Source organism: Rutidosis leptorrhynchoides, chromosome 1 (assembly GCF_046630445.1).
Source record: "Rutidosis leptorrhynchoides isolate AG116_Rl617_1_P2 chromosome 1, CSIRO_AGI_Rlap_v1, whole genome shotgun sequence".
Taxonomy (NCBI): domain Eukaryota; kingdom Viridiplantae; phylum Streptophyta; class Magnoliopsida; order Asterales; family Asteraceae; genus Rutidosis; species Rutidosis leptorrhynchoides.
The window spans coordinates 41,042,447-41,059,890 of record NC_092333.1 but is presented as its reverse complement, the minus strand read 5'-3'; the positions used below and the strand labels follow the sequence as shown (position 1 = coordinate 41,059,890).

The following is a 17,444-nucleotide window of genomic DNA, read 5'->3' as shown; positions in this document are numbered from 1 at the left end:
TTAGAATAAACTTAAATACAATACTATGAAAATGAAAAATAAATATAATACAACATTGGCTTTAAAATGGCCTTTCTAATAATACAAATAATCAACATGATATAATATTGCCGTAATCAACAATCACAACAATCATACATAGGTCGGGGCATTATGAGCTATGTGTGCAATCACAATTTTAATAACTACATTATTAAAACTTAAATATGGCTTGTCTATGGTTACAATGCATGTGTATAACCATGGAATAAAACAATCAGCAATTATAATAAATATTCAAGCCATAACAATTAAATCTACAATTTAAAATAGTGATATTCTTTCAATCATATTTGTGCGTCATGAGGTTAAATCTAGATCAACAGAGTTGACTTTAAAAACCAAAAAGGTTTCGACTTTCACCAATATACCAGAAAGCTAAATCTAAAGAATAGTCACACGACAATTAAGATGGTGTAAAAGCGGCTCGGATACCACTGATGAAAAATCGTGTGTACTTTTACCAAAACAGATTAACGCAGCGGATAGTTAAAATAATAATCTTTTATTATTTTATGAACAAAATTTAACAAGATTAAATTTTCACTTTTTTAATAAAACATGCACACGATTAATCTTTCTCAATGATCCAGTTACATCATAATAATTGTCATGAATATAAAACAAAAGAGGAGTTAACGATATACATTTTCTTGAAGAATTGATGAGACGGAGAGAAACTTACGATCAAAAGTATGACCGTCTCTTTGGATAGTCCACACTACACTTCAAACGACCGTCAATGGATGTTAGTCCAAACCCAAGTAATATTAATCAACCTTTGGTTAATATTATGAAATCAAAATATGAAATATGTGTTTTTTAGTTCACTGAAAAGAATACGATATGAACTAATTTGGTACAATATATAAAGATATTTTTTCAAAACACCCGTGAACCTTTTTGAAAAATCTGTCCGTCAATCCAAACAAATTAGAACGAATATATATCATAAAGTCGTATTTCTCAAATACTTCAGGGGTATGTTATGTAACTTATAATTAATAATTTCGTCATGTGAATAGTAAATTAATTAATTTCGATTTATTTACTATTCATATGAATAGTAAATGAATTAATTTCGATTTACTATTTTGTTACTTGAATAATATATATACATCATATATATATTTTATTTGACGTCTCGGTGTATATGTGTGTGACCCCGAAGGCTCAAATGAAATTGGCTATATAGTTATATGTTGTACATTACACATTAATCCTACACATTTGTGATATTATGTCTAGGATTTATATGTATGAGTATTGAATAGAATACATAACTAAAAATAATTGATAATTATTATAAATTAAAATCAAAATAGTTTTCTAGCATTCTCAATATAAAAGTCTAAAACATGGTTCATAAACAATCATAAATTGCACATATGCATTATACATAAAAATGACCAAACTCCAAATTACATATTTAAAAAGAAGTAATCTTGATACTATGAAATATTTGTTGTCATTCTATCAGTTCGGAAAAAATGTTGTTAGATCCGAACACCGTTTAATCCAGACTTTTCATCAATTCCTCTTGAGTAAAACTTCATCAAATAATCTGCAACAGTGAATTCTTTGAAAAGCTTTGGACTTCCTTTCGCGATTAGTTTTTCGATGGGTCCATAAGTTTTCGGAGGTGTAGATGCACCATGAAAAAAACACCCAACAGAGGTTCTCGATCGAGTTACATTGCCAAATACTCGGTGGATAACACTTTTGAATTTTTCATTTGATATAATCTACACGGATTAAGAAAAGTCACATATATCCTTTTACTATGAATGCTCAATATTAAATTGTGGCGGCCAATTAAACAAGTTAGAGCACGGGCAGTGGTGACGACCGTCAACAACAATGTGGTGGTGACTGGTGACGGTTGTCAACAACAGTGTTTTTGGGAGAAATCGTCTTGAAAAAACAGAGGAGTGAAAGAAGTGTCATGAACAAACAAAAAAGCAAAAACAAAAAGAAAGCAATATGCGGCGTCTCCCAACTGCTAGGGACACTGCTTGGAACAACGTACTGCTTGGGGTGTGAGGAGACATTGTTTTACAGTGTCTCCGGAGTGGAACACCGTTGATAACGGTGTCCACTTCCATTACTCTTAGAACCTCCCATCCTACAACACTTAAATATCGCAAGAAAAGTACCTGAAGAAGATCTCCGATATTGACAACAAGAGCACCAGGAATAGGTTCAACGTTAACCCATTTGTTTCCGTGTAGAACTTCTAGTCCCCCAACCTCATCTTGTAAAAGTATAGTAATGAAAGTAGCATCGGTGTGCTTGCCGATCCCTAGGGTCAGATCAGGTTTGGGGCATGCAGGATAGTAGTGTAAGACAACGTTTTTATCCTTCTCACATTCCAATTGTTTCAGGTGGTCCGATTCAAGCCCAAGAGCTTCTGATAGTAACTCAAAAAGGGTGTCTGCAATCTTCATTAGATGGCTTATGTAATCAACAGTAGCATCTCTGCACATATAACCATATTACAAGTTAATCTCATAGCAGCAGCCTCTTATATTAATAATTTAGAATTTTTCGTTCGAGACATAAAAATTGGTCATTATAAACCTTAAACTTTATAATTATTTTTATTATACAGATAAACAAATAATACTAAAAAGCTATCAATAAAAACAAAATTGGGTCAAACTAACTATATTTATTAGTTTGGTAGCAACAGCCTCTTCTAAAGAGTTAAATGAATCTTTTTTTAACAGTGGTGTTGAAGTCACTGATGGGACCACCAGAAGTGAAGCCACTCACCCGATTATATCCGTGTTACGTGTCGGGAGGAAACCACGGGACCCGCACCCATAAGGTAACGTGGCCAACTGAGAAACCCCCCATGAGATGCGTCCTAAGCAGGTAATTTTACACGTATAATGTCCTAAGCAGAACTCGAACACATGACCTCAAGGTCAAATGCGCTCCTTGATACCGCTAGGCCAAAGGCCCTATGGTTAAAAAAAAAAAAGTTTATGAATTGAATATGTACCTGCAAATAGATGGAAGATTTTGAGGGTCAAGATGATTCGATTTCACCATATCAATAATCAACGAATCCCTCCAATTTGCAGCTCTCGACAAGTAAAAGTCAAAGTTCGTGTTTAACTTCACCGTCCTCTCGGGATCCCTCGAATAATACTCTTTTTTCTTCTCAACGTCTTGCTCGTGAAACTCATGTGCACCTTTCAAAACTTCATCAAGAACTTTTATCGGTATTCCATGATTGACCACTTGAAAAAAACCCCATGTTTCCGATGCTTGTTTAACTTGTTCAACGATTTTTTCTCTTCTTGAACTTGCCTTATTGTCGACCCCATTAAGATATATTGCAGGAATTTGTAATAAACTTGTTCTAGTAACTTCTAGATCTTCTGCAAGTTCATCAGGAGGTCGGATGAATATTGTTGGAATATCGACAACTCCACCAGCTGCAGCGTCGATTAGTCCTTTGACACCAGACTTTGTATCATCAAAAGCTTTTAGTTTCTTAGTTCGATCATCATTTAAGATGTCCATTTGTTCTATGCTGATTAGTATGCTGTTTGATAGTGAATATTTAAACAAATTGCTTTTGTTAGTTTGTGTAAGAAGTCAAATGCTGACAAAGTTTTGAAGATAAAAAAGGCAAGTTGTGCCGGCGGCTTTTTATTGATCAGTCATTCAGTTGACAGTTTGGATAACTAATTTAAGACCACAAGTTGCATATATTAAAATCATACAAAGCCACCAACTGTGAAATTACGGTCTAATACGAATACAGATTTGATCAAAGTCCATGAACCAAGCCGAATATTTAATGTAAAAACAACGCAAGATATCATCAAAACAGCAAATTTGCAGCAAAACATGAGCAACAACACCAAACTAAATAGCCCTAGACAACAAATACATCCCTTAAAAGCATTAAAATAGCTTGAAACAGTATCTAAGAAACCAAACAACGCCTAACAGCTTTAACACAAGGTAAATAACGATAAAACGTTCTAAAGAACATAATAAAAAAGGATTGAAAAATAAAATAAAATGAAAAGCTAATGTGATACAAATACAATCTCAGGTACACATTCCAGACAGCACCCTGTTATCCCAATACAAACCTTTTTACATATACAACATCAAATAAGTCTAACAGTTTATATTTATCTTGCAAGAAGACAATACATTTTTGTAAGTTATAATTGGACAATATATAGCATTTGCACATCAAATTACTAGTTAATACAGTTGACATACAATAGAATATTGGATATATTGGGTCATATAGTTAAACACGCTAACGAATTGGTATTTGAATTTTTACGAACTTCTTAATTTACTATTAGTAGTTATATTTATTTCAGACGTACGTGCCCTAACTAGGTAATTCTGTGACCAATTCCAACATTTTCCCTAGTCACCCCAATATATGGTGCTAGTGATGCTTGAACCTGAGACCTCTTGTAATTATAATGGACCTGACCACTAGGCTATTATAGGAAGGTTGTAGATATCAAGAGATGATGAACTTTAAAACAATAAGATGTATATGTTAGCTTCATTAAATGTTGAAGATGTTTAAACGAACATTGATCAGAAATCAGAAGTGTTCTAATCCCAAAATAGTACAGTCAAGACATTTCATTACAGTTATTATTTCATATAACACATGAGTATACAATAGACCTGTTATAAATATAACTAAAATAATACAGTAATATTTATTACTCCGTATTATACATTCGCCTCGCCTCGCCTCGCCTCGCCTCGCCTCACCGCATCACATATATATTTGGTATTTTTAAATTATTTATTTATGAAATACATACATCAATCGAGCCATTATCCTATAAGGGTGCAAGCATTGTTCATTGTTCATGACTTGAAGTAGTCAAGACCACTCTTGTCAATGGGTCTTGTAAAGAATTTGTTTAGGTAATCAGTTACCGTGAAGTCTCTGTATGCAGGTGTGTTTCCATCCTTAATAGGTCCATACATCTTTGGAGGATCAACAACACCTGTAAAGAAACTTGCTATAGAAACTCGCGGTCCTTTATGATTAGCCAATACTCTATGATCAGCACTTTTGAATTTGTCGTTCGATACAATCTACATTGAAAAACAGAGCTGTTATTCTATAATATATATATATATATATATATATATATATATATATATATATATATATATATATATATATATAATTTATATAAAAAATTATAAAGTTTCTAGTAGATATTTACAAAGTGTATACAACTGCACAATCAGGGTGATAAAAAAATGGAAAAACCTGTAACATATCACCGATATTGACCACGATAGCCCCAGTGACGGATGGAACATCCACCCACTGGTCACAATAACGGACCTGAAGGCCCCCGAGATGATCCTGAAGGAGAAGAGTGATGAACGAGGGATCGGTGTGTTTGCTAGTTCCAAGAGTTAGCTCTGGTTCAGGGCATGGTGGATAGTAATGGCACACAAAAGTGCGACCACGGGCACATTCCATGTCTTGGAGATAGTTTGGGTTCAGGTTAAGGGCTTCTGATAGTAGGTCCAATAGAGTACCACAAAGCATCGTAGTACCCTTTATGTATTCGAGTATCGTTTCTCTGAAGAAAAAAAACATATATTTATTTAGCTTCGTTTTCAACAATTGCAAGATAGCCTACTAGTTGGGTCCCGATATTCTAACAAGAGGTCTCTAATATTGAATGTCATAATCAAACATTTTAAATTAGACATAATATCACGAATGGTCCATGTGGTTTGTATCAAAAATCACTAGTGGTACCCATACTTTTTTTTTTCCCTTCATAGATGGTCCATGTGGTTTGCATTTGAATCACCAATGGTCCATATGGTTCAAATGCAAATCACAGGGACCACATGTGATCAAATGCAAACCACAAGGATCACCTGAGATTCAAATAGAAATCGCAGGAATCATCTTTGACGGGAAATAGTACAGGGACCATTGGTGATATTTTGTCTACGATTTATGTACTCAAGTATTAACTTATATTGATCCATTCGCTTATGGAATAAATAAATAAACATAAGTGATAATTATTATAAATTAGAATCAGAATAACCAGCAAGATATGGAAATTGATAGATACTATAAGGAGGATCAGGTTATAGTAAAATGTTTTAAGAAAAGGTGTTTATATACCGGCATACTACAGGAACTTGTTCAGGAGGAAGTTCAGAATAAGCCATCGAAATAGTCAACGTATCCCTCCAATTAGCAGTTCGAGACTGATACAGATCGATGTTACTTTCGAATCTCACCATGTTCATTCGATCTCGCGAATAAAACTTCATCTTAGTTTCATTATCTTGTTCATGAAACATACGAATACTATCAATCGTTTCATCCAACAAACTTGAAGAAATTTCATGATTGACCACTTGAAAGAATCCCCATGTTTTCGATGCCTCTCGAATTTGTTCCACAATCTCCATTCGTCGATCATGACCTTGTTCAATGCCACTTAAATCTATAACAGGAATGTTTAGGTCCACTTTGGTGAAATTTAAATCTTGAACAAGTTCATCGTGTGGTCTGATGAATATTCGTGGGACTTTTGTTACACCTTGATCAACTAATCCTTTTACACCTAATTTTGTTTCGTCGAACGCCTTGAGGTCATCAACTCGATTGTATATTTCGGTTTCTTGAACTTCATTGCTGATAATATCCATTTTTACTCTAATTTGGGAGCAGGTTGAAATAAAAATAAGATCCTGATTGAAATGAGATAGATTTTGTATTGGGATTGGGATGTAAAGAAAGTCAACTGTATCTATTATTTTCCTATGTATCTCTTCTCTGCCCTTTACAAACCATGTGGCTTATTGCCACATGGCATCCATCCAATTAATCTGTCTCCAGCCAGCCAAATGTTATCTTCTTATTGGTCCCCTTATAACACCTGTCCTACCCTTCTACCTGACACGTGTCCGCATAAATAAGCAAAAAAAAAAAAAAAAAAAAAATCGCTAATGCTAAAAAAACACACCCATTACGCTGCTAAAAAAAAAACACCCAAACACTTCCTCCGGCGGTTATTCCGAACATCTTCATTCAAAAGGAATACCGCCGATTACAGTTTTTTCGCCATCAACGCCGCCTACCATCATATGCGATTACATACTATTGTAGTTGAATCGTTGGTACATCGTAGGGTTCCGTTATACCGGCATCATCATCGTGTGGTTTCAGATGAAATTAACACAGGTTCGTTAGTTTCGTTTTTTTTTTTTCCAATTAGGGTTTGTTTAAATTAAAACAAATCCAAAATCTTATTATTTTACAATTTTATCATCTCGATTCGTTTGAAAACTTTGTTGTGTTCACGAAGTTCCTGATGCGAAGTAGATGATATAATCAATTTCGATTCATAATTTTGCGGCAATTCATATAACGTTTCAGGTATTTTTCATTAAAAGGAACCATCACTCCATATTCATACTCCTTTTTATTGTTATGCTAAAAAGTTTTTTATTCAGTTTTATATTATGTACTGATATTAATATTATGCTTAACCGTACCATAGTTAACTGTACACACATCTGTTTTTTGTTTTTTTAATTTATCTGAATCCAAATACAGTTCGCAAAAGTTGATGCTTATTAGAGTATCAAATGGCTTCAAATGTAGGTTTTTTTGGTTTCTTCCCGTTAATTTAATACTTAGCTCTTTTGGTCAATTTATATTAGAATTAGATGAAGTGTTTTAATGTTGTTTGATTTAATTTGTGGCTGTTTACAGGGTTAATGGACATGTATCTTTCTTGTGGCCAAAACGAACCATCGTTTGCAGAATTCATAAACACAATTTATTCTTGTGGCCAAAACGAACCATCCTTTTAGACGGGTCAAATCGGCCGGGTCTTAATAGGATGGGTTGTATCGACACCCGTAACTTAAAGATTCGTGATCCACGTTTCAGTTTTCAGATTCATTTATCAATGTTCTATTACATGTATCGATTATCAGTTTCGCGTCCAATTTTTCAGTTTCCCATTTAAGTTACGGGCTCGAGTGAAATGGGTCAATTTCAAGAAAAAACTTTATGTTTGGTGTCTCAGTTTTAATGTGTGGTGACTTCGAGAGGACCTGATATATCTGGATGTCATATGTGGTTGAATTCTTCAAAAGATCATAAAGGTCTGATTCGGTATTAGAATAAACTTACATCGTATAATTTTATTTGAGTGGGGTATTCGAAATAGCAAAAAAAAGGAATTAGAAAAGTTAGTAGAGATAAATAATATGCCTTCAAAAGAAGAGGTTAGGGGTTGGAATCCATTTGAGATTGCTTATTTTCTTTCAATTTGTTAAAATAGGAAAATCATTTTTAACCTGCAAATTGAAGATGATAATGTCAGCACTAATTATGGGGATGATCGTGACGATAATGGAAATCTTTTGATTCAATAATGAGATGTCATTAAGAAGGATAAGGTACGTAACGCTTAATTTTTTCTGTTGTTATGTTTTTATAAGTCGCTTCAATTTTTGGTCATTTATGGTCGTTTTGGTTTAACTTTGATGATAAGTATCGCTGTTGTATGGTTATGTATAATGTTGAGGATGGTGATATGATTCCTGTGTCATGCTACATTGATATTGTGTGCATTCTATTAATCAGCGAAGACAGATTGACTTTTATAGTCAAACTATTGACTTTGGTTCAACTGAATTTGAGGATAATTTTTTGATGATTACAATGGTTATCGGTATTCATAGGTAAATATATGCTAATCGATTTATTTTTATAATGGTTATCGGTAACCTAAATTTGAATTAATTTTCTTTCCTTATGTTTATTTATTGTTCTTAACACTAAACAATCTTACAATGTTGTTTTTTTGTAGGTGAATGTAAACATCGAAATACAAATATGACATTACTCATATGAAGGTGCACAAAGGATTGCTTATAAATTGTTTTTGAAAACAAAGGTCATCTTTTTTTGATCATATTTTTTTTTTGTTTCAATCATTATCATTATTTAATGCGGCTATATGCAGTTTCAAATGCTATATGAGTTGTATCAGTATCATGCTATTTAGAATCCGCTGAATCACCTATATGTAGTTTGTTAGTTTGGGTCAAAATAACCCATATGTTAGTTCATAATATGCGGGTTGCAGGTTGTGGGTCAAAATAACCCCTATGTTAATGCAATTTCAATTACAAACTGCGATTGCATAATATGTATTGTGATGCTTGTGTGATCTATGAGATAAATTATGTATTCTTAATAATAAAAATATGGGCTATTTGGACCCACACTAACAAACTGCATATAGGTACATATTCTGAAACAGTGTATTTTTTTATGCTAAATATCCTCCATAAGTCGATCCAATTTGATTTTAAACATAATTCCTTGACTACTTATGAAAGCAGCAGACAAGCAAAAGGGATATTCTACTTGAGAACAATAAATATGTGCAGCCAGAATTTATGGAGTTTTTTTTTTTTTTTTTTTTTAAGAAAGTTGAACTTGAAGTCTTAATGGATTTTTCCTTTATCTTATAGTTTAGTTTAACTTTATTGGATGAGTTTTGAATAAGTTTTTAGTTTTTAATATATCTTATGTTAAACATTATTTTTTTATCAATTTGAATGCAGGCAAAGAAGGAATCATCATTTGAAGACATCGAATTAGTTATTGAACAACTGTGAGAAACTTAAAACTTTTATTTCATGTGCGTATTGCAAATAAGTTTTATTGCTCTTATTAAGTCCTATTATGATTGTGATTAATTTGCGTGCAAATCAAGCTCATAAGAACTTACTATATGCATGCTTATATTTGAAAATTTATTTGGGGTTGTTTGTTTGCTAATTGTGTTCTTTGTAATTCGTTTGTTCGTTGTGCGTTAATATAGCCTTGGTTGCATGGTTTTTGCGCAGACCGTTTACAGTTTGTTGATGGAGGTTCAAGGTTTTCTAAATTTTAATGTGCGTATCATGTTGATTTCATATATGTTAACGACATTAAATTTTGGTTGTATTATTTCCTTGCTTTAACTTTGTTTCATGTTTTGTGATTATTCCGGGTTTTGCGATGGGTTAACCATTTTTGGTGTGTATTTGTGGTTAGTTGTTTGTCTTAAAATTTGGCTCCTATTTAATGGTCATCTAACACTAATATTACTAATGGACGCAATGAAAAATGAAAAAATAACAAAATACAGTAGTAACACTGACTAATGGTTCGATGTGGGTTTGCCTTATGAGATTATTGGAGATGGTATAAGCTTACTGCAAAATGGTAATCGCGCTTATGAGACATTAGCAACATCCTCATGCATCGGCTCTCGGTGTTTAAGAAGTAGTGGGGAAAGGGAGGTACTTTTTGGTTCCTTTTTTATTTAATCTAATCATTGCAGCTTGATTTAGTTCGACATTGTTTTAATCTTTTTTTCCTATTATTTGTAGTTGCTGGTCGAGGTTCAGGCACTACACCCGATGACCTTGAGTTGGTTGTTTAGCCTTTGTTGATGCGTTCTTCCAGTTTTTTTGTTATAATCTAAAGGTATGTATCTATGGGTAAGCTAACTTAATGGATTAATTGGTTTGTCCCTCAAACATGGTCTATACACGTGTGTATTAAATTGGTTAACATAAAAGATCTTAAAAGGGTGGTCAGATGATTGAGAAAATGACAAACGTCGGCTCATATTTCCATCCTCAGCTGAATTTATTCACTAAAAGAAATATTGTTAATTACATAAATGAATTAGTGATCAACGATTACACAAATACATTACATAGGTTTAAATCTTAGTTTGCTACTGGAATTTATAGATGAATGAGAATGAGTTTTATACACTTAGTATCCTTACTGATGAATGGGTTTCAATTGTTACCTCATGGAGATATTCTGTGAGATTATTAACTCGAATGCATCCCATTCTTATCAAAGGATGATATTGCATAATGAGGTAAATAAATAAAAAATAAAAACATTCTATAGATATTACACATGAACATTTAACTTATGTGGCTGCTAAATGAAAAATAATGTAAACAATGGTTCGGTTGGGGTCCGAATAAAGAAGAAGAATAGAATAAAATTATTGTTCATGATGATTGTTATAACTTATTCCGCCTCATTGTTACTTCCTGAGTTCCTGGACTACGAAGTGGAAAAATTGTTTCATGTTACAATTTAGCAAGGAAGAAATATAAATGGCGGTTGAAACAAGAAAATTCAAAGACAAAGCCAAACCTTTCAGTTACGTACGGTTTTGATCATATCAGAAAAGAAAATCGCTTAAAACCTGGAATAAACGGGATATTCACCTACTATTTTGACAAACGCGCTTTCTATCTATATTGATGTTTAGAACAATCATACAAAAACTTGAATGCATTTGCAGGATTGAAAAACATTGTTTGTTTTATTTTCTACTATGATATGATGTTTTATTTTCAATGTTCATTTGATATTATGATCATTAACTTTTGTTTTAAAACTTAGTCTTACTTATTAGAGCCAACCGTGCAACGCACGGGCTCTTAAAGTCTAGTTATAGTAGTAAAGTAATAAAACAGAGAGCTATCTATAGGTTGTTCCTTCACTAGATAGGTGATTTTTTATCTTACTTTTTTTTTTTTTTTTGAAAAGCAAAGTCGTTAGCATCGAATACTTTCATTTGCCACACGCACGCGCTTTCGGGCGAAAACTCGAACCGCATTACAGGAATCCAAACCTTAAACCATAATGAGGGGTAGGTGGGTCGGACCTGGGTGTTAAAATACAATGCAAATTTGGTATTAGTAGATGTATATATGTAAATATCTAGATATTAAAATGTAAAAGAAATATCTAGATATTAATGAGGAAAAATCTAGATGTTAAAATGTAAAAATTTAGATATTTTTATGTGATAAAAATATCTAGATATTTATCCATGAAAAAATCTAGTGTGTAGAAGTTTCCATGGAGTAATATAAATATGGGTGGTGATTTCATTTGTGAGTAAGTTGTGAGAGTGAAAAGAGTGAGTTGAGAAGTAGAGAAGAAGTAAGAAGTGAGAAGAGTGTGAGTAGAGAAGAAAAGCTTGTAAGTAAGTAATATTGTAATTGTATTTTGTATTAATAAAAGTGTTCTTTGTTAAGTTTTCCGGTTAAGCCTTAGTTTGTGTTTAAGTTCTTAGTGCACTTGTGTTGTTCTTATTATATGGCCGGCTCTGCCGCCTAAGTGATACATGGTCGGTTATACCGCCTAAATGATATATGGTCGACACTGTCGCCTAAGTATTATTGTGCACTAAGGATTCATAAAATTAAAGGCTAACCAACATCAAAGTGTTGGTGTAGTGAGTCTAGTATAGTCTAGATCCTCTATAGTGGGTGTGTTGGGCTTGTCAAAGCTTCCAACAATTGGTATCAGAGCGGGTCGTTCGGGACCATTGCTAGTGGAGGTACTCATCGGTAAACGTTGGACGTTTACATCGACTTGTTAACACCAAGGCCCTAAGGAGATTCTGTCAGAGCGCAGTTAGGAAATGTGAAAGCTCATTGGTCTGGGACCAAGCTTATTGGACGTTGGACGTCATGATGACAGATCTTGCAAGTACGAGCAGTGGAATCAAGAGTCTCAATACCCACAACTATGGTTATTGGCGGACTTGTATAGAATCCTACCTACAAGGACAGGATTTGTGGAAAATAGTTGCTGGCAGTGACACAACGCCTCCACCGAAAGAAAATGCCGAAGCCTTGAGAAAATGGAACATCAAGGCCGGGAAGGCATTATTTATATTGAAGACTACAATCGAGGAGGATCTATTGGAGCACATTCGTGACGACAAAACACCAAAGGCCGCTTGGGAAACTTTTGAAAAATTATTTTCAAAGAAGAATGAAGCACGACTCCAACTCTTGGAAAATGAGCTTGCAGGTATCTCACAAGGAAGTCTATCTATTTCTCAGTATTTCACCAAGGTGAAATCTATTTGCCGTGAGATATCTCAACTTGCCCCTGAAGAGAAAGTGAGTGATGCAAGGATGAAGAGAATTATCATACACGGCTTAAGATCCGAGTATAATGGATTTATAGCCGCTGTGAGAGGATGGCCTACTCAACCATCATTAATAGAGCTGGAGAATTTATTGGCTAACCAAGAGGCATTAGCCAAGCAGATGAATGAAGTGAGCATAAAAGGAGAAGAAGAAGCACTCTTCACCAATAAGAAGAAAGCTATGTCTCGAAGACAAGAGGCGATGAAAGAAAGTAAGACATATGGGTGGAAGGGTCACCTAAAATCAAAAGGCAACGCTTCAGGGGGAGCTCAACAAGGAAGAAGAGATCATCGCCAACAATACGGGGAAAATGATAAGAGAAAGAATGGTGAATGCTTCAATTGTGGCAAGAAGGGTCATTTTGCTCGAGATTGTAGATTCTCCAAAAGGCGAACTTTCGAAGGAAATGTGGCCGCCACAAGAGATGAGAAGAAAGAGGTCACATTCGAAGCAACCATTAATGAGGAAACATGGGATGCTGAAGCTGGACTCTCTGTTGAAGCTGACATAGATGATCAAGCTCTTACAACAACTTTAAAGTCAAAAATAAACTACAAAGATGATTGGATCATTGATTCTGGGTGCTCAAATCATATGACCAATGATGAGACGAAGCTGCAAGAAATGGATGATTACAAAGGAAAGAGAGTCGTGTTGACAGCCGACAATTCAAGGTTGTCTATTTCTCACATTGGAAAGACAATAATTCCAAGTGAAGGTGGATCTCATAAGCTTCAACTCGAGAAGGTGTATCTTGTCCCTGGCCTAAAGAAGAATTTACTGTCAGTACCACAATTGACAGCAGAAGGGAATTATGTGCTCTTTGGACCAGAAGATGTGTCCGTATTCAAGAGAGTGAAGGTGGTTGGCAATCCAATTATGCAAGGAAGAAGAATAGAGTCGGTCTATGTATTATCTGCTGAAACAGCATATGTGGATAAGACTCGAAAAAATGAGACGGCTGATCTTTGGCATGAACGTCTTGGGCATGTGGGCTACAACAAGTTAAAGGAGATGATGGTAAAACACATAGTAAACGGGCTTCCTCAAATTGATATCCGAACAGATACAATATGTGCTGGATGTCAATTTGGAAAAGCTCACCAATTGCCATTCAAGGAGTCACAACATCAGTCCAAGACACCACTAGAGCTCATACACTCAGACGTCTTTGGCCAAGTGAAACAAACATCACTTAGAGGAATGAAGTATATGGTGACATTCATTGATGACTTCTCAAGGTATGTGTGGGTTTACTTCATGAAGGAGAAGTCGGAGACTTTTCAGAAGTTTAAAGAGTTCAAGAAGAAGATAGAAAGTGAGCTCAATAATAAGATTAGGTGCTTACGCACAGATAATGGAGGAGAATATTTATCGACCAAGTTCAATATCTATCTTGAGAAGCACAAGATTAGAAGACAATTAACTTGCCCCAATACTCCACAGCAGAATGGAGTGGCGGAACGCAAGAATCGCCACCTTGCCGAAACTTGTCGAAGTATGCTTCATGGTAAGAATGTACCAGGTAGATTTTGGGCCGAATGTATGAGGACGGCGTCGTACGTGATTAACGGACTCCCACAAACAAAGTTGGGATATATTTCACCTTATGAAAGATTATGGAAGATCAAGCCAACCGTCAACCATCTCAAGGTTTTTGGAAGTGTATGCTACGTCTTCGTACCAGATCATCTACGAAGCAAATTTGATAAGAAGGCAATTCGGTGCATTTTCGTTGGTTATGATGATTCAAGAAAAGGTTGGAGATGTTGTGATCCAAATACTGGAAAGTGTCATACTTCAAGAAATGTTGTATTTGATGAAGCTTCTTCATGGTGGTCACTTCAAAAGATAGAGCTTCCAGAATCTCATGGATTAGAAGAAGTTCCAGAAGAGAAAGAAGAACGTGAAGAGCACGTATTGAATCTAACTAAAGAAGAAGATGGGTCGTACTTTAAGGAAAAGAGTCCATTGAAAACTGGTGTACATCAATCTATATCCGAGGAGGTTCGTCCAAGCCAAAAGGAAGTCGAGGAGCATGCACAAGAATTAAGGAGATCAACAAGGCCGAGACAACCTAATCCAAGGTATGCCAATGCTGCTCATGTAGATGAATCAATACCTATTGAGCCTTCTACTTATGAAGAAGCAGCGCAAAGTCGATAGTGGCAGAAAGCGATGGAAGAAGAAATTAATGCACTAAAAGAAAATCAGACATGGAGTTTAGTTCCAAAGCCAAAAGATGTAAAACCAATATCTTGTAAATGGGTTTACAAGGTGAAGACTCGATCAGATGGCTCCATTGAAAGGTATAAAGCTCGACTTGTTGCTAGAGGTTTTTCTCAACAATATGGGCTGGATTATGAAGAAACGTTTAGTCCAGTGGCGAAGATCACAACAATTCGAGCTCTACTAGCTTTAGCCGCTAGCAAATCTTGGAAGCTGTGGCAGATGGATGTCAAGAACGCTTTCTTACATGGAGAACTTGACAAAGACATTTATATGGAGCAACCAAGAGGCTTTGAGAACAAAATCTATCCTGACCATGTCTGCAAATTAAAGAAGGCACTATATGGCTTGAAGCAGGCTCCAAGAGCTTGGTACGGAAAAATTGGTGAGTTCTTGGTACAAAGTGGTTTTACAGTTGCTCCTTCAGATTCTAGCTTATTTGTGAAACAAGATCAAGGAAAACTAGCCATAGTGCTAGTATATGTGGATGACTTAATCATCACGGGAGATCACTATGAGGAGATCCAAAGGACAAGAGAGAATCTGTCTATCATATTTCATATGAAGGAGCTTGGAGAACTCAAACATTTTCTTGGACTCGAAATAGAGCAGAAAAGAGAAGGATTATTTCTGGGACAACAGAAATATGCGCGAGATCTTTTACAAAAGTACGGAATGCTTAATTGCAAACCTATCTCAACTCCGATGGATCCGAATACAAAACTACGAGCAGATGAAGGAAAAAGTCTTCAAGATGTTACCATGTATCGAAAAATGGTCGGAAGTCTTATTTATCTCACACTAAGCCGGCCAGACATATCTTATGCAGTTGGAGTGGTTAGTCGATACATGAGCAATCCCAAGAAGCCTCACCTTGATGTTGTACGACGCATCTTAAGGTATGTTAAAGGCACTATCAACTTTGGTATTTTATACAAGAAAACAAAATAATGTCATGTGACTCGATATTGTGACGCCGATTACGCTGGAGACTTTGATACACGACGGTCAACAACTGGATACATGTTTAGTCTTGGATCAGGAGTAATATCATGGTGCAGTAAGAGACAACCAACAGTATCCTTGTCAAGCACTGAAGCAGAATATCGATCGGCATCATCAGCAACACAAGAAATTACATGGTTGAAACAACTAATGGAAGATCTTCATCAATCAACAGACTATCAAGTAGAGCTTTTCTGCGATAACTTATCAGCTATACGTCTAGCAGAAAATCCAGTCTTTCATGCGAGAACAAAACATATAAAAGTGCACTATCACTATGTTCGCGAGAAGGTCCTTGAAGGGGAGATCAAGATGGTGCCAACAAAGACAGATGAATAGGTTGCAGATATATTCACCAAGAGCCTAAGTAAACCGAAGTTTACAAAATTCAGAGAAGCACTTGGAATGGTCTGCAAGACATCGTTAGAAAAAAATTTGCATTGAGGGGGAGTTTTTAAAATACAATGCAAATTTGGTATTAGTAGATGTATATATGTAAATATCTAGATATTAAAATGTAAAAGAAATATCTAGATATTAATGAGGAAAAATCTAGATGTTAAAATGTAAAAATCTAGATATTTTTATGTGGTAAAAATATCTAGATATTTATCCATGGAAAAATCTAGTGTGTAGAAGTTTCCATGTAGTAGTATAAATATGGGTGGTGATTTCATTTGTGAGTAACTTGTGAGAGTGAAAAGAGTGAGTTGAGAAGTAGAGAAGAAGTAAGAAGTGAGAAGAGTGTGAGTAGAGAAGAAAAGCTTGTAAGTAAGTAATATTGTAATTGTATTTTGTATTAATAAAAGTGTTCTTTGTTAAGTTTCCCGGTTAAGCCTTAGTTTGTGTTTAAGTTCTTAGTGCACTTGTGTTGTTCTTATTATATGGTCGGCTCTGCCGCCAAAGTGATACATGGTCGGTTATACCGCCTAAATGATATATGGTCGACACTGTCGCCTAAGTATTATTGTGCACTAAGGATTCATAAAATTAAAGGCTAACCAACGTCAAAGTGTTGGTATAGTGAGTCTAGTATAGTCTAGATCCTCTATAGTGGGTGTGTTGGGCTTGTCAAAGCTTCCAACACTGGGTCGTGAATACGGGTCGATAAAACCTCCTCGAGG

The 17,444-nt window shown here is 35.0% G+C and overlaps 2 protein-coding genes and 1 long non-coding RNA gene across 5 annotated transcripts; 1 reads left to right on the top strand and 2 right to left on the bottom strand.

Moving 5' to 3' along the window:
* Positions 1 to 1,349: 1,349 nt before the first annotated feature.
* Positions 1,350 to 3,573, bottom strand: LOC139886424 (1-aminocyclopropane-1-carboxylate oxidase homolog 1-like). The gene is made up of 3 exons (XM_071870239.1): positions 3,047 to 3,573; positions 2,196 to 2,517; positions 1,350 to 1,784 (listed from the first exon to the last, which is right to left on the bottom strand). The coding sequence occupies exons 1-3, from the start codon at positions 3,571 to 3,573 to the stop codon at positions 1,536 to 1,538; spliced, it is 1,098 nt and encodes a 365-aa protein (XP_071726340.1). The 3' UTR covers positions 1,350 to 1,535.
* LOC139886425 (1-aminocyclopropane-1-carboxylate oxidase homolog 1-like) lies at positions 3,511 to 6,841 on the bottom strand. 2 transcript variants are annotated; one of them, XM_071870241.1, is made up of 4 exons: positions 6,209 to 6,841; positions 5,324 to 5,645; positions 4,981 to 5,142; positions 3,511 to 3,595 (listed from the first exon to the last, which is right to left on the bottom strand). In XM_071870241.1, the coding sequence occupies exons 1-4, from the start codon at positions 6,739 to 6,741 to the stop codon at positions 3,557 to 3,559; spliced, it is 1,056 nt and encodes a 351-aa protein (XP_071726342.1). In that variant the 5' UTR covers positions 6,742 to 6,841; the 3' UTR covers positions 3,511 to 3,556. The 2 variants fall into 2 exon arrangements, with proteins under 2 accessions (XP_071726342.1, XP_071726341.1); XM_071870240.1 differs by lacking the exon at positions 3,511 to 3,595 and having other exon boundaries at positions 4,797 to 5,142.
* Positions 6,842 to 7,629: 788 nt separating this feature from the next.
* LOC139859184 (uncharacterized) lies at positions 7,630 to 9,009 on the top strand. 2 transcript variants are annotated; one of them, XR_011763123.1, is made up of 5 exons: positions 7,630 to 7,695; positions 7,811 to 8,208; positions 8,388 to 8,505; positions 8,693 to 8,790; positions 8,919 to 9,009. It is a non-coding gene; the product is annotated as an uncharacterized lncRNA (long non-coding RNA). The 2 variants fall into 2 exon arrangements; XR_011763122.1 differs by having other exon boundaries at positions 7,648 to 8,208.
* The last annotated feature ends 8,435 nt before the right edge of the window (positions 9,010 to 17,444 follow it).

Excerpts from the sequence above, each read along its gene's own strand:
- LOC139886424 (XM_071870239.1), bottom strand. The coding sequence starts at position 3,573 with ATGGACATCTTAAATGATGATCGAACTAAGAAACTAAAAGCTTTTGAT. Across the intron at positions 2,518-3,046 it reads AATCTTCCATCTATTTGCAG|AGATGCTACTGTTGATTACA; the intron begins GTACATATTCAA and ends TTATATGTGCAG. Across the intron at positions 1,785-2,195 it reads ATATCGGAGATCTTCTTCAG|ATTATATCAAATGAAAAATT; the intron begins GTACTTTTCTTG and ends TAATCCGTGTAG.
- LOC139886425 (XM_071870240.1), bottom strand. The coding sequence starts at position 6,741 with ATGGATATTATCAGCAATGAAGTTCAAGAAACCGAAATATACAATCGA. Across the intron at positions 5,646-6,208 it reads CAAGTTCCTGTAGTATGCCG|AGAAACGATACTCGAATACA; the intron begins GTATATAAACAC and ends TTTTTTCTTCAG. Across the intron at positions 5,143-5,323 it reads ATATCGGTGATATGTTACAG|ATTGTATCGAACGACAAATT; the intron begins GTTTTTCCATTT and ends TTTTCAATGTAG.